The following is a 16,626-nucleotide window of genomic DNA, read 5'->3' on the forward strand; positions in this document are numbered from 1 at the left end:
CGCGTTAGTAGAAAATGCGCCTCTGGGCGGGTCCAGGATTACAGTGTAAAATAATATTATTGCGTATTCTACATGTATCAGAATTAGCCCACCTATTTGCTCGCGCATGAGCAGATCCGTTTGCTCTCTGGAGCGCGTTCAGTCTGTGCGCCTTAAAATTCCACCATTTAAATAGCGAATCCGCCATGGCGCGAGGGCAACTCGCTCTTAAAGGGAATGGGAGATGAGACTCTGATTGGTTTATTGAACGTTACGCCCCAAAAACACCCATTACTCATTAAGCGAATAGGTGAAACCCTTTTAGACCATGCGCCCGGGCGCGCCGACCGTTTTCCAGTCTTAAACTAGCAAAATTCGGACATGCCCCGAGTGCACTTGCGCTGTGCACTCGGGGTAAACTATTCCTTTAAAACAATCCATAAGTACGGTGTACATTTTAGGACATCCTCAGACCTCATTTTAGGACATCCTCAGACCTCAGCCATAAAATTTAACGGTGTCGTGCCTCAGACTGAAAGGCTTCAGGTCTCAGGAAAAACGACATCAGGTCTCGTACAATTAGGCATCAGGCAAAACGGACTCAGATTAAAAGGCATCAGGCGAAACGGACTCAGATTAAAAGGCATCAGGCGAAACGGACTCAGGACAGGTAGAGTGTGACGTATCGCGCTGCCCCGCCCCATGTGACGTCACACGCACGCGGTTCAAAACAAGTGGTGTGGAATGGTTGAGGATGGCGGAAGGAGGTAAGCCGCTCCTGATATATTCTAACAGTTTCATTTAAATGCTAAACTAATTAAACTGTATACAGAGGAGAACATGCATTTCACAAGTATTGTGTGCACGTTTAAAACGTTTGTAATATTGCAACTAGCTAGCTTGTATGTTGGCAAACATTAGTAAAGTTATCCTTACGAAAAATAACCATGGTTTTACATTTCTTTATATTTATATTTATTCATTTAGCAGACGCTTTTATCCAAAGTGACTTACAGTTGAGGAATACAATAAGCGATTCATTATAAAGAGGCAAATAGACATAGGAAGGCCATAGGCGGCCCTCTAGGAATTGAGTTTGACACCCCTAGTCTAACACTATCAGTTGTTGAATTAAATGATTTTGCAAAAATAATGGTTCTGTCTTATAACTAATATGTATTTTTTTATTTGTTTGTTTCAGTCAATCAAGAATGGATACGGAGATAAGTATCCTGCATTAAAGATGGCTTATATCAGTGGTTTTTAAACCTCTCCATGAAGTACCCCCAGCACTGCACATTTTGTATGTCTCCCTGTATCTGACACACCCACTTCAGGCCTTGCAGTCTCCACTATTGAGCTGATGAGTTTAATCAGGTGTGATAGATGAAAGAGACATACAAAATGTGCAGGGCAGGGGGTACTCCAGGACAGGCTTGAGAGCCACTGGCTTATATTATAAATGTATTGTTATATAGCTGTAGTACTATAACATTCTGTTTGCTATCCTACTGAATGAATGTTGAAACTTTATACAGCCTTAACTTATTTAGATGAAATGATAAAGTTGTTATTTGACAATGGCTTCAAACAAAGAGAAATGTGCTCTTTTCTTGACGCTTCTGGATACAAAATCAGGTAATCATTAAGCTTTACTGATGTTAAATGTACAATATATCCAGATACAAATGAAAAAAATGTTCACGGTATCTTATGCTTTAATCTTGCAGTGAAAGGCACCTAAGAAGATTGCTAAAATCACTTGGTTTGAAACGGAGAAGTTTTGACAGACCCCACAATGAAATTCGCCAAGCTGTTATGGTACAGTATGTCATAAAGCAGTGCTCTGGATTGCTGCTCCTGGAAAGCCACTAACCTTCTGATTTCAGTTACAGTCATTTTCCAAAATGCTTGCAGTCAGCTGCAACAAACTGCCTTAAGTTATCGCTTATATATTAGGGTAAAACCCCTGATAATAGTTTAAGATATTATCAATAAGGCTTTTCTTAAGTGAAAGTGACATGACGTGGCCAAGTATGGTGTCCCATACTCAGAATTTGTGCCTTTGGATTTAACCCATCCAAGTGCACACACAGCAGTGAATAGTGAACACACACCCAGAACAGTGGGCAGCCATTTTTTTCTTGCACCTCAGTCATGGGTATTGAGAGTGGAAGAGAGCACTGTTCATTCACTTTCCCCACTGACAATTCCTGTCCAATCCTGCTCCTGTTGGGTGTGTGTGTAAAATACTTATTGTGGTAATAATCCAAAATAATGTTTATTTAGAGTGAGCTGATGCATTGGTCACCTTGGCAAGGAATCCGTGCAATGCACAAACGGGTCCGTGATGTCAGAGGAATCCAGCCTTGCTACAGGTACCTATACTAACCGTATTTTTAAAGATGTGGTCTAGCTTTTTTTTTGTTTTTTTCCCCATATACAGTACTAAATATGTTCTGTCTGTTATTTTTCTAGGAATGATGTGGCTGTGATAATGAAAGAAATTGATGCCAGTGGTCTTCTTGGAAGATGTCCCGGGAAAAAAAGAATTGAACGTAGAAACTACTTCAGCCGTGGACCAAATAACACTTGGCATATTGATGGTAAATATTATTAAATATTAAGTAAATATGAATAATGTTATTAAAGGGATGATTAACTCAAACTCTTTTCCCCATGTTATTTCAAAATCATATGAAGAAAATCAACAGAGACATTTGTTAGGGTTAAGGGAAGCCTTACAGCAGGGGAGCCCAGACTCCGTCCTGGAGGGCCGATATCTTCCAGAGTTTAGCTCCAACCCCAGTTGGACACATCTGAACCAGCTAATCAAGCTCTTACTAGGTATACTCCATTAGAAACTTCCCAGCAGGTGTGTTGAGGCAAGTTGGAAGTACACTCTGCAGAACACTGGCCTTCCAGGACCGAGTTTGGGCACCCCTCCCTTACAATTTGAACATAATGCTATTGATGAATTTAAACTACAGGATAAGCTGATGTTTTTGCAAATTGAGGGTGTTGAAATTGAGACAGGATTGGACAGCATGGGCTTTGATGGACCCAGCTAAGATCATTGAGGTGAGGGTTGTAGTCTAACCGACAGGTAGAGATAGCACATTGTAGAGATTTACACCACTGTTCACCTTTCTTATTTAAAAAAATTATGTGTATAGTCTGAGGCATGACGCCTTTTCATTTTATATTTGTCATATAGGTATCAAAAACAGAGTTTATAGTAAAGCATTAACTAGTTTTCTGACTGATGTTTTGATTAAATAAAATACATTTGTGATGCATATTTTATAATTTGTTGTAGGAAATGACAAATTGAAATTCTTTGGAATCTGGGTACATCTTGGCATTGATGGGTATACAACCTGTACATTTAATGAAGTTCATTGCCTCGTAAATTTAGTCTCTGAGATGTAATCTAACCTTTATTTTTTTAAACCTACTTGAAATTATCTTAATAGATTTTCTCGGAAAATTATTTGGCTTAAGGCTGGCACCTCTAACCGACAGCAAACCTTTGTTGCAAGGTACTACTTTGATGCCATTCAGGAACACAGTGGTACGTATATTTGATGTCTTACAAAAGACATGATAGGAGAGACCTTCTCATATCTGTACACAAGTACTATTATTAAAAATATTGTTTTTATTTTAGGTTGCCCACGATTCATAAGAGCAGACAGAGGAAAGGAAAATCTTCTCATTAGACAGATGCAAGTGGCATTTCACTTTCGGGAGTCTGGTGATCAAGGACGAGACTCCTTCAGAGTGGGCACATCAGTACATAATCAGGCATGTGAGCATAATGTTATTATATATTATAATGCATGCAAAATATATATTTTTATAACAAGAAATAACATTTATTTTGTTTTATTAGCGAGCTGAATGCTTCAATAGTATGCTGAAGAAAACATGGATCAAAAAATGGCAGCTGACATTTGAGGTGAATTTTATTTTATTTTTTAAATCAGTTTGAATGTATGGCACATGCTTATTGATGATAAATTAAAGATAATTTTTTTTTTCACTTTTCTAAAAAAAAAAAAATGTTTTTAGGCCATGATGGAATCTGGCATGCTCGATTTGGACAATCCTGTACAGATGTAAGTTAACTTGTCAGCCCTCATGTATCTGTTTACATTTCATAAAAAATAACAAACAATACATGTTAACCTACAGAAATTGCCTACAATATACACACCTTCCCCTTCTTGAGAGAGAGCTGAAAATAGAGCAAAGACTGTGGAACACTCACGACATTCGGAAGCAAAGGAATGTTCCAGGTCCATTTGGGAAACCAGACCTTCTCTTTACTTCCCCACCCGAAGGTATCGGTTTCATCTTAACTAAAATGGTTCAGAAAAGCAGTAGCCAATGTGACAAAATGAATTTTTATTTTCCTGCAGGCTTCGCTGATATGCTCTGCAAAGTGGACGAAGACCTCCTGACATATGCAGAACAGCTTGTCTGTGGAGTAGATGAGCCTCTTTTGGTGGCAAATGAAGTATTCCGAACAATATCAGAGACTATTCTACAAAACACGAACTTCCCATCATCACCAGAAGGGTCTTTGGCAGCTTACCTCATGTTGGTGGAGAAATTCACCACAGTCCTTCAAACAAGAGGCATCTCCATTCCATCCACATTTGCAGAGGCTAATGAAATATCAGCTACTGGCCAGTGAGCCAGGGCCTTTGTAACTGCTTATCCAAAAAAAATGCAAATAAAGAGTCCAAATTATTCAATAAATTGCTACAAATGAAGATGCTGAACATGTTTATTGATGTCAACATGAATTGTAACGAATAGTAATACAAACCAGCAGTCTTAGGCAGAGAGAGAATGGCTGTGAATATAATGTTGTTTTACCAAACTGAAACTGGCAAAAAACTAATTACACTGTCCATGTAACTGAGGTAAAGTCTAACAGATGTTCGGTATTCACATTCCTTACATTTACCATTCATAACCATAACGGCTCTTTAAATCTGGCCCCTCCACTGTTTTTAGGGACAGGACCACAGAGGAAGCGTCAGGTCTTGATGCTGCATCATAGTGCAACATTGTAGCAATAAACGTGTACTTGTCGCTGAGATGTTGTAAAGCATTTGGTGGCACCTTTTTGGCCATTAGACTGGCCAACTCTCTGGTTTTTTACTGTCCATGGGACTGATTTCGTGAAAATCTCCAGGTATGTTGCTCCAAGAGACCAGATGTCAGAACTCATGGAAGCCTGTTCAAATTCAGTTAGACACTCTGGGGCCATGTAAAGAAAGGTTCCACCCATTGGCCCTATGCCTCCACCAATAAATCTGCTTCCTTGTCGTAGTACAACGGTGTCCCTGATATTGGCAAGGCCCCAATCTGTCAGTACAGCCTTTTTGGATAACTGCTCGATCTGTTTTGAGTAACAAAATAGGATTTAAAACATTACATTTATTCAGCGGTGTCTGTAGTATTTTCAGCAGCTAAAAAATGGTTTTAAGTCAGTTATTTCTGTCTTTTGCTGCAGAGATGTTGCCACAGTTCTTTTGGATTCTTCTACAGCAAAAGATAGAAATAACTGATTTAAAAACATATTTAGCTGATAAAAATACTAGTGTTCTAATAATTTTGGCCACCACTGTATGTTATCTACATGTACTTACTAGTTAAATAGAAAATGTCTTACCAAAACATTGGCTGGCTTTAAATCTTGATGGATGACATTTTTTGAATGAATGTACTCAATGGCCATTGAGATGTCAAGGGCAACAAAATAACTGTCATCTCCTTCAAGCTGACAAAAAAATACAATGCAAATTTGAAACAGTCTTATAAAAGAGTTTGAAAGTGACATTTCACTGAAGAGAGAAATACACAAAACTTCATAACCTTCACCACATACACAGTCTGAGACAATTTAAAGGTTATGTTGTCTGCTTTGCATTGCTTTGGATCTCCCTCAATGTATTCTTGTTATATTTTGATTTGGCATTTAAGTATTAAATGCACCCCCCTTAAATATTATGACAATTTTCATACATGAAAATTTCATACATGTTACATGAAAAATGTGACCTTTTTTTTTTTTTTTACCTTAACACAAGAATTGTCATTGTGTAGTGCATCATCCAGGGCTGTGCCATGTATATACTCATTGGCCAGCAGGAAGGCATTGTCAGTGCGGGCTGCAGCCATGAGTCGAACAATATTGGGATGGCTCAGTCGCCTATAAGTTACAATGAAATGTGACAGACATTTAGCAAATTGTCAAAACCCTATCCACAGCAAAACTGTTAAAAAATGACAACAATAAAACTAGCACACAGTAGAAATGCACTATATTGTTATTGCCAACTGTTCCATTCTTCCCAGCTGTTAATATAAGATCAAATAAAAAAGTATGTTTAATTAGAAGACAGAATTAATGATGAAAATTAATCTTACAGTGAGACAAGAATCTCATGCTGGATGTCTAGGTCTGGTAGTCCTGCGGTACCATACAGAATCTTTTTTATGGCAGCAGGTGTGCCCTGGAAGTAACCTCTATATACTTTTCCAAATGCACCTTCACCCAGCAGGTTCTCTTCATTGTAATGGATCAGGGACTCATCCACATATGGTAGGCGCGGAACATATACTATATGTAATAAAATTGAAATGTAAAAAAAAATGCTATCATTTCATGCATTTAAAAAATATATTATCCACTTTAATCTTAATTTACAAAAAATACTGCAAACTTGTGTCTTGGTTGGCAATATTACTTACATGATGGTAATATGGTGACAACATTGGACGACACATAAAACACTTGATTTTGTGGACATCCACCTTTGTCTTCACATCCTATGCCTTCTTGGATGGGTTTCTCTGCAACAAGTTGTGGAGGCGTGTATCCACTTGGACTTTGTTCTGAAATCAGTCAAAGCCCCTTAAAATTAATGTTCTGCCATGATTTACTCACCCTCATGCTGTGGCATATCGTATTAATTTTCCACTTAAAACACAAAAGGGAAAAAGTAACAATTGTGGCAATGCGGAAAATCCGTGCCACAGAAATCATTTTACTTTCACTTTGTGTGACTGGGGTGGAGTGTTTCAATTAACAGCGGAAGGAAGTAGGATATAAGGAAGCGTGTCATACCTGAGAAAAAAGTGCGTCATCAGTAAGGTTGCAGTAGTAAGAGCGAGTGGACGGCATACAAAGTAGAAAGACTGACGCTTGTCGAACTGTTGCTTCCTGTGAGCGATGTCTGGTGCGTCGTGAAGTTCACGTGACTTCTAGCGTTGCACAGCACGATCATCTGCTTTTAGTAAAACTGTTCGGAAGACAAGTGAGGGCTGTTTATCCACCTGTCCTGGTTTCTACAAAACCTGCAACACTCTCCAGTTGCCTTTATGACTGCAAACTTGCGTGACGCAATTTCTGCACGGATTTCAGAGTGAACATGGATGTCACAGAATAAATCTTCCCCTTGTGAACAGAGTTTTTTCTTGGACTTTGTTTTGTTGGTGTTGTAAATTAGTATTGTAACAGGTGGGCTGTGTTTTTTTGCTATCCTGAGTTAATTTAAATTTTGTCAGGGTTAATCCTGGCTGGCGCCCGAACATTTCTTTTTAGAGCTTATCTAAGCTAGGGCGGCCACCACCGTTACACAATGTTTATACAATTTTCTACACATAGACAGTTCATTGCGACAACAGAAGTCAAGAAGGACCTATTTTGTTTGCACTACTACATTTTATGCATTGATAAACATTCATGTTTTTCACCATTACACAAATTACTGGTAAAAAAAAATTAAGCCCACATATATAAAATTATGGAAGTTTTTGACCAGGAGTAACAGTTACAATACAACAGCAGACTGATTAAGTTAATTAAATCATGAGCATTTTTTTTTTATCTCAGACCGCAATCCTCTCCAAATTATGATGTTGCACTTTACATTATTTAAAATAATCCAATTTTAATTTGGGGTGAACTACTCCTTCAAGGATTTATCAGCACTAGTGGATTTCACTGCAACTGGTTCTGAATTTGGATCAGCACTTATTGTTTGTCTGAATAAATGAATGAATGAATTAATGTATTTATGCATGTATGTAGGTATGTAACGTGATCTTTCTGAACCTGGAACTGGATCAGCGCTTTCTGATCTCCCAGCACGCAGACCTGAACCTAAGCCCCTCGCTACACTTTGGTCAGTATATATTCCTAAAAATCTGGATCTCTTTGGCTGGAAATCCTATAAACAACCATCAAGATCATTTGTCTTATTTAAACATCCAAATATTCAACAGTAATAATTTAGTAAGACTTTATTTACAAATCAAAATTACTAAACTGAAGTTACCATAGATGAGTCCACTTCACTTTCACCAGTTCCTTGGAAAAGAAGGGAGTGAAACATAAATAAATGGAACACATACTAAACAATATAATTAATGAGCAACTTTTATGTATCATAAAACAGACATTTAAAATGTGTCATCAAAACTTATGGTACATACCTGATATTGAACTGCTTTCATCAAGGCAAATGACATCTGTAGATACAACATGCAATTTGTACTGTATTAAGACAAGAACAAGTATATTACGCACGACATGTAATTTAAACATTACAATACCCGTTTCTCTACGTCCAACGTAAAACATTCGCTTCCAGATGGATGGGATCTCTGCCACAGATTCAAATTCCTGATCGAACTGTTCCTTCGTCCACCTCGTCCCATCTGCTTGGCAGAGAGTAAACACACTCCCCTCTCTCTCATTGTCTGACCAAAATGTCTCCTGGCCAAGTTTTAGGAGCTCATCATACCCCTCAGTGCCTGTGACAATTATCCGTGGCGGAGCCTCTTCGAGGATGATTTTTTGATATCTGCCTGGTTTTTTTGCAGTTCTTGGTTTCCACTCCATGGGAGCCATTTTTATCTTGTATCAAGAGAAATAATAGGCTACCTTTAATTTACCTTCAAATAGCTTTAATTTTCCCACAAACATGTTAAATACAAATCACAATGGCACAATTAAATTGTAAATAAACTAGACAGTAAAGTTTGACAAAAACTTGATAAAACTTAAGTCAGTTTAGTGTTAGTTTAGTAATTATTAAAGCTTTTATAATATAATTTTGGATAGACAGACCGTTAGATTAGATAGATAGGTCTGACCCAAGTTTGGTGTTTCTAGCTTGAAATCCCTAGGACTAGTTAGAGTCAGAAATTGTAGTCTCAGCTAAAGAATAATAATCCTTTTAATTAGCATTTCAGCAATTTGGCTTGAGATAGCTAACGAATAGCAATAAAAAGCCAAAGCAGTAGATCAGTCAGTTGGTGTTTTTTTAAGCCGAATTAATAATTACCACAGCTAACCTTTAAAAGAGGTTTTCCCTTTTGACGGAGGGGAAACTGGCATTTCTTCACTTGTGGTTTTATTAATTGCTTTGCCTTGGTAAAAATTTGTGCTGCATCTGTAATACAGACAGATTTCCATTAAACAGTCACTTTGAAATTAAAGAACTGGCAATAAAGCAAACAAAACAACTCTTTTATAATGACGGCTGAACAGACTTTCAACTGATTTTTTCTACATTAGCAAACCATGGTATGGGAAAATGTGTGTTTATCCTCTTGGTCTTTTATTCAAAATAATCACCCAAGACATATCTATTAATCATATGAAAAAAAAGAAAAAAAAAGAAAAAACATTTACTATTAACTACCAATTATTTGTTCCTCAATTATATTTGTGTCTTTAATACTTTAATCCCCATTATTCCCACCAAAAAATCTGAGATTATTCCTCCATTCTTCAGATTCAGAGGTCTACGCTACTGGGCTCTCCTCATCAGGTCATCCCACAGATTTTAGATATGTTTAAATCAGAATGATGAAAAGGCATGCCATGACCTCTTTAAAAGTTAAAGACTAAGCCCACTTTGCTCATATTTACCAAAAGTGACAACATTTCTGAAGGACACTGTACATTTTTATCATCTTACCCATGAATGCCTTCTGGTTTTTTGTTTTGCTCGACTCTAGAATGTTAACAAGAAAAACATAGTATATAAAAGAAAATTAATTAAATGAATATATGTCTTGGTAATCTGTAAAGATAAAAAAACAGGATACCTGATGTTCCTTCTGCACCATGTTCAAGCAATAAATCCTTTACTCTGGCATCAAAGCCCTTTTGAGTAAGCTCGTCTGCAAATCAGGCAAAGCAGAAGTGAATAAAACTAGCAGAAGTTTCCAATCCATGTACATGTAGATACACTCTATGTAATATAATTGTATTATTACAGCATAAAGCCCATTACATACGATTATCCAGCTGTTGTCTGAGATTTTCGTACACCTTCAACTTTTCCATATTTCTGTTCTCCTCTGTATACAGTTTAATTAGTTTAGCATTTAAATGAAACTGTTAGAATATATCAGGAGCGGCTTACCTCCTTCCGCCATCCTCAACCATTCCACACCACTTGTTTTGAACCGCGTGCGTGTGACGTCACATGGGGCGGGGCAGCGCGATACGTCACACTCTACCTGTCCTGAGTCCGTTTCGCCTGATGCCTTTTAATCTGAGTCCGTTTCGCCTGATGCCTTTTAATCTGATGCCTTTTAATCTGAGTCCGTTTCGCCTGTAGTCCTATAGTTCATCATACTGGGATATAGGCTGTGTCCAAATTCAGGGTCTGCATCCTCCTTTGGATCCTTCCTACCCGGTTGAAGGAGGAGGGATCCTCCGAAGTCCGCAAAACCCGAGAGGGGTCTGGCTGCATACCGTGGGCGAGTGGAGCTCCACTCGCTAACAGGAAATACGTCACCTCCACACATAAATAATTCAAAATGGCGTCGCTGTGAGTTCTTCAAACTTTAACTCAGGTAATTTTATCTTATCATTGCTACAATGGTGAACTGACGCTGTCGTAACGTTCAGTGCAAGCAGAACGCACAGGGTTTGGATGAAATTACGCACAAATGGATGAATGAACACGATGGAATTAGACATTTCTAGCGAGCAATGTTGAACTAATGCCTATTAACTGGGAGCAGTTTAGTGTTGGGGATAGGTGAATGGTACTCTCAGATCAAATGCAGTGGCATTAATTAATATTAGCATCAATAAGTCTAAGTGTTTCATTTTCCTTGTAGATGTTGGCCCTTCATACCATTGTGGGCAGCATTGTGCAACACTTACTGCCATCAGCAATCTATATTTTAGTGGGACCTATGTGAGTTCTGTGTAGTACAATGAAGAAAGTAAGTCAGCTGTCTTTCTGTAGGGGAAAAATATCTTTATTATGGACCTCCACATCCCCCCAACATGGCTCCCACCCTTGAATTGTGACCCTTTAGACAGTCTTCCTGTAAGGACCTACCCATAAATAAACTGATTTGAATTGGCAACATAATATGCTTTCTTTAAGGTCGACTCCACAGAGAAAGATGCACTTATATTCCCACTGTGGACACAAGGGCATTTTTTGCTATGTGTAAGTGATGCATGCATTCTAAGAAAGTTTGTCAAGCTACACCGTTGATGTTAAAAAGAAGCATACGAAGATTCCTTTTTGCAACACTTATTGGAATATTCCACTTGACAAGTTATCTCATTGCCAAGACTATTCTCATAGGTGATGCTGCCACTCAAAAGAGGAATACTGTTCCTCGATTCACTGTATGCACAGCGGGAACAAGGCTTTGGCCACAAGCCCTACCGAGACATCTTGAGGTTACAACAGGATGATCTATTTTGGCAGTCATGTTCCCCTGACTTGCCCACATTAATGCAACTACTTTTGGCAGTGACGTTCCCCTGACTTTTCAATGCTGCTTAGGAAAACTGCACAGATATAGAACCTCCTCACGTTCAGAGGATGTAAGCATTGTTGGCATTTCTTGTTCAACCAAACACTGAATGTTCTGCATTGTTTGTGTTCCCCAGCTGAATCATACTCTGTGTATTTAAATTGTAAATATTCCTCGTAACGCTGTCTTGATTTTTATCAGGGCTGTTACACAACAGCTCATTCCTGGGCCATGGGAAGAACAGTCAGGCTTGGATGTTGAGGTAATATTCATTTACAGTACAATGAAAATGTACAAGAACAACATGTATAAGGTTGACCATCATTGTAAATTCTTCAAAATGGGTGTTCTTTCTTCAAACAGGGACTACCCCTACAACATTTTGGGATTGACTGTGGAGTATTCATGGTTATGGTGAGTTGCCAAGCTCATTTTCAGGATGTTTATTGATGTCCACACAACATCCATTGTGTCCACACCATGTCCATTATGCCCATTAACGCTATTACTGAGCACCTCATTTTTATTAATCTTTGTGAATTTTTGCTCATACACAGACATGGCAAAATATCAGCCTTTATGCTTTTATATTATGTCTGGTACATAACTATGGAGGCAGCATTTGATTTCACCATTGTAAGTGAAGTCTTAGTGTTAACATAAAAATGTTTAATGTTAATTGTTTTGAATTACCTTACAACTGTTCTTATGTTCAGGATGACATGCCATATCAGATGGCTGCTCTGCAATCCTCAGGCAGATTTGACATGCCAGAGATTTAACAACATTGTCAGCCAGGAGCATTTTCAACAGGAGGCACACTTCAGCTGGCTTGATAGTGAGTTCAAGAAGTGTGGTTGCCCCCTCTTGTTTTTTGTGGGTAATCTTACTCTCTTCCATTTCCAACATGAAACTTTTGACAGTTAAAGATGTTCATTTATTGTCTGAATTGTGACTTAATGTTCTGTCATAACTGTGTTTTGATTCTGAACAGGTGTAGTGAATTGGAAAATATATTCAAAGAGACATAATGAAATGTACAGAAAGCCGTACACCATCTCTAGGTGCAGTCGCCTACAGTGCAGCCAGCTTTACAAAGACTGTGGGGATGGCTACCAGGGAAATGGACAACGGGGAGTGCTTTTGGGGTTTTACTCCTCAGATGACCACCTTGACTACTGTAGCTGGGATTGCTTTACAGACGATGGAGGTCTTGGAACAGGCAAAGAGTGAAAGAGTGTGTATATGCGCGCACACAGTGTGTCTTTACTGTAACAATTTTGGTTACTTGCAATTCATGTTTTCAATATAGTGTAAGATGTTGTTTTTTTTGTTTTTTTTACTCCATTAAAATTGTTAAATTGTGGAAATTAGTCATTATTTTACTATTTGATTTGTTCAAGTTAATTTCATTTGTATAGCACATATACAACAGGCTGACCAACATGCTTTACAGATTATACCACATACACCGAAAAACAGACCAGACAAAATTTAATATAACAAAAAAAAAAAAATGTATATATATTTAAAAAAAAGAAGGTATATGTTGTTATTTAGCTTAAAATACAAATGTTTCATTTAATGTTCACTGCTAAATATCACACTGTGTTTACTTTCTAAAATGTATGGAATGTTACATTGGTAGTTGAAATATGTATAGTTAAAAAATAAACATGAACAAAAGGCAGAGGACCTCAAAATGTGTATTTTAAACCTACTTCTATGGTTTTATGTCTGTAGTGCAAATTGCTGGGGCAAAAAAATAATAAAGAGAGCGCTGTCGTGTCATAAACCGTAAAAGCTTAGTTTATTATTATTAATGCCAAGATAAAAGTACAGAAAATATCAACATTATGTACAAAGAGGTGACATTATATGCAAAGCACCATTTATACATGTGTATATAACAATTAATAAATAGCGAGTGGAGGTGACGTATTTCCGCTCTTGAGTGGAGCTCCACTCGCCTACCGGACCAACATGGCGGACACGTCGCGAGTGGAGGTGACGTATTTCCGCTCTTGAGTGGAGCTCCGCTCTTGAGTGGAGCTCCACTCACCTTTGCCCGGACCAACATGGCGGACGCGTCGCGAGTGGAGGTGACGTATTTCCGCTCTTGAGTGGAGCTCCACTCGCCCTATGTCTGCAGCTAGACCCTATTGCAAAACCCGGAAGTCGGTGTTTGTGAATTTGGACAACCTACCCTTCTTTCAGTTCCCTCCCTTACCCGTTGCTCATATCCTGTCGCCTAGCAACCGTGACAGCACCAAGCAAGAAGCGGGAAAATGGACAAACAAAGAGTTATTATAAAGTTATTCTCCTCATTTGAATTATTTTGGAAGAAATAAAGCAATTAAATACTTTCTTTGCTCGTTGTCGGAGAGTTTTTTATATCAGACTACAAGACAGTCACATCCAGGTAAGCCATTATAGCCTATTTTTATTTGTTTTTAAGTATTCTACTAATTTCTCCTACAAATTCATTGAGCCGAAGCATAAACTTTAGCTTGTTTTGTCAGAGAAACTACTCTCCCACTCCGCTACCGCTCGCTTCGTCCGCCATTACGCTCTGCCGAAAAGAATTATGGGATAGGTAGGACGGGAAAGGATCCACCACACCCATCCTTCCAATTCGGGGAAAAGGAGGACGTATTTGTGGGCCGCATTTGAAGGATCCTACGAATTTGGACAGCCTTCGTCGCGGCGCTGTGACGTAACATCCTTCAAATGAGTACTCCGAAGGATGCAGACCCTGAATTTGGACACAGCCATACACTCACAGGCCACTTTATTAGGTACACCTGTTCAATTGCTTGGTGACACAAATTGCTAATCAGCCAATCATATGGCAGCAACTCAATGCATTTAGGCATCTAGATGTGGTGAAGACAAAGTGCTGAAGTTCAAACCGAGCATCAGAATGGGGAAGAAAGGGGATTTAAGTGACTTTGAACGTGGAATGGTTGTTGGTGCCAGACGGGCTGGTCTGAGTATTTCAAAAACTGCTGATCTACTGGGATTTTTACGCACAACCATCTCTAGGGTTTACAGAGAATGGTCCGAAAAAGAAAAAATATACAGTGAGCGGCAGTTGTGTGGACGAAAATGCTTTGTTGATGTCAGAGGTCAGAGGAGAATGGGCAGACTGGTTAGAGATGATAGAAAGGCAACAGTAACTCAAATAACCACTCGTTACAACCAAGGTATACAGAATACCATCTCTGAACGCACAACACATCAAACCCTGAAGCAGATGGGCTACAGCATCAGAAGACCACACCGGGTGCCGCTCCTGTCAGCTAAGAACAGGAAACGGAGGCTACAATTCGCACAGGATCACCAAAATTGGACAATAGAAGACTGGAAAAACGTTGCCTGGTCTGATGAGTCTCGATTTCTGCTGCGACATTCAGATGGTAGGGTCAGAATTTGGTGTAAAGAACATGAAAGCACGGATCCATCCTGCCTTGTCTCAACGGTTCAGGCTGGTAGTGGTGTAATGGTGTGGGGAATATTTTCGCCACAGCCTACCTGAGCCTACCTATTGTTGCTGACCATGTCCATCCCTTTATGACTACAGTGTACCCATCTTCTGATGGCTACTTCCAGCAGGATAATGCACCATGTCACAAAGCTCAAATCATCTCAGACTGGTTTCTTGAACATAACAATGAGTTCACTTTACTCAAATGGTCTCCACAGTCACCAGATCTCAATCCAATAGAGCACCTTTGGGATGTGGTGGAACGGGAGATTTGCATCATGGATGTGCAGCCGATAAATCTGCAGCAACTGCGTGATGCTATCATGTTAATATGGACCAAAATCTCTGAGGAATGTTTCCAACACCTTGTTGAATCTATGCCACGAAGAATTAAGGCAGTTCTGAAGGCAAAAGGGGGTCCAACCCGGTACTAGCAAGGTGTACCTAATAAAGTGGCCAGTGAGTGTAATAGGAAATATGAATTATATACAGGGGTTGGACAATGAAACAGAAACACTAGCCAATATAGTGTTGCAGGTTTCATATGCATGGCCTGGTGCCCATTCCCTAATTTCACAAACCAAGAGTGGTTTGATGAACATGAAAGTTGAGCATCTCTCATGGCTTGCACAGTCACCCAAACTGAATATTATCAGGAAACGTTTTCCTCCTATTTTTAGATTTTTAAAACACGTTTCAGGCTAAATATAAACAACCTAAAAGATAAGTTAACTTCACTGTTCACATTTTCTCAACTGATGTTATCAGAGAGAGAGAGAGATTTATTCAGATGTTTAATCCTCAACCAAATACTTGTCATCAAACAAGTTGGATGTCTCTGCATTTCATTTTTATTTATATCTAGTATACTTTCAGATGCTGGTAAACTATAACTTAAATAAAAACAGCAAGGGTTATGACTATACTATTGAAACACTGCGCATTTCAACATTTACGTTATTGCAAGTGCCTCACAGTAAGCTATTTTTTGTCTGCTTGTACTTCTCATTTTGCAAATGTGAGAAACATCCTAATACTCAATATACCATATACATCATCCTATTACTCATACTTAAAAATTTACATATTTTATTCATACAGATGTGCATTTAACTGTAATCAGAGTACATTGTAAAAATAAAAAGTTGAGCCAACTTAAAATTTTAAGGCAGCTAGCGTCAGCAGATTTTTTTGTTTTCTCAACTTCTTGTTTTAAGTTTATATAACAAAAAAGTTGAGAATCTCCTACAAAAATAAGTTGAGAGAACTCAAAAATCTGCTGAAGCTGGTTGCCTTAAAATTTTAAGTTGGCTCAACTTTTTTTCTTTTTTTTTTTA

At 38.5% G+C, this 16,626-nt stretch overlaps 2 protein-coding genes across 3 annotated transcripts; one reads left to right on the forward strand and one right to left on the reverse strand.

Moving 5' to 3' along the window:
* The first annotated feature begins 335 nt into the window (after positions 1–335).
* LOC306863032 (uncharacterized protein) lies at positions 336–4,758 on the forward strand. The gene is made up of 13 exons (XM_079406183.1): positions 336–746; positions 1,181–1,206; positions 1,533–1,617; positions 1,710–1,800; positions 2,269–2,357; positions 2,458–2,585; positions 3,299–3,350; positions 3,456–3,553; positions 3,650–3,786; positions 3,875–3,940; positions 4,054–4,100; positions 4,177–4,325; positions 4,404–4,758. The coding sequence occupies exons 1-13, from the start codon at positions 724–726 to the stop codon at positions 4,679–4,681; spliced, it is 1,269 nt and encodes a 422-aa protein (XP_079262309.1). The 5' UTR covers positions 336–723; the 3' UTR covers positions 4,682–4,758.
* LOC306863033 (serine/threonine-protein kinase D-like) lies at positions 3,932–10,025 on the reverse strand. Of its 2 annotated transcripts, XM_079406185.1 has the most exons (8): positions 8,617–10,025; positions 8,497–8,532; positions 8,340–8,371; positions 6,751–6,894; positions 6,427–6,619; positions 6,076–6,208; positions 5,669–5,776; positions 3,932–5,395 (listed from the first exon to the last, which is right to left on the reverse strand). In XM_079406185.1, exons 1-4 carry the CDS (start codon positions 8,912–8,914, stop codon positions 6,829–6,831), a joined length of 432 nt encoding a protein of 143 aa, XP_079262311.1. In that variant the 5' UTR covers positions 8,915–10,025; the 3' UTR covers positions 3,932–5,395; positions 5,669–5,776; positions 6,076–6,208; positions 6,427–6,619; positions 6,751–6,828. The 2 variants fall into 2 exon arrangements, with proteins under 2 accessions (XP_079262311.1, XP_079262310.1); XM_079406184.1 differs by lacking the exons at positions 8,340–8,371; positions 8,497–8,532; positions 8,617–10,025 and adding an exon at positions 7,127–7,414.
* Positions 10,026–16,626: the final 6,601 nt, after the last annotated feature.

This window comes from Barbus barbus (genome assembly GCF_936440315.1).
Source record: "Barbus barbus genome assembly, chromosome: 44".
Lineage (NCBI taxonomy): Eukaryota > Metazoa > Chordata > Actinopteri > Cypriniformes > Cyprinidae > Barbus > Barbus barbus.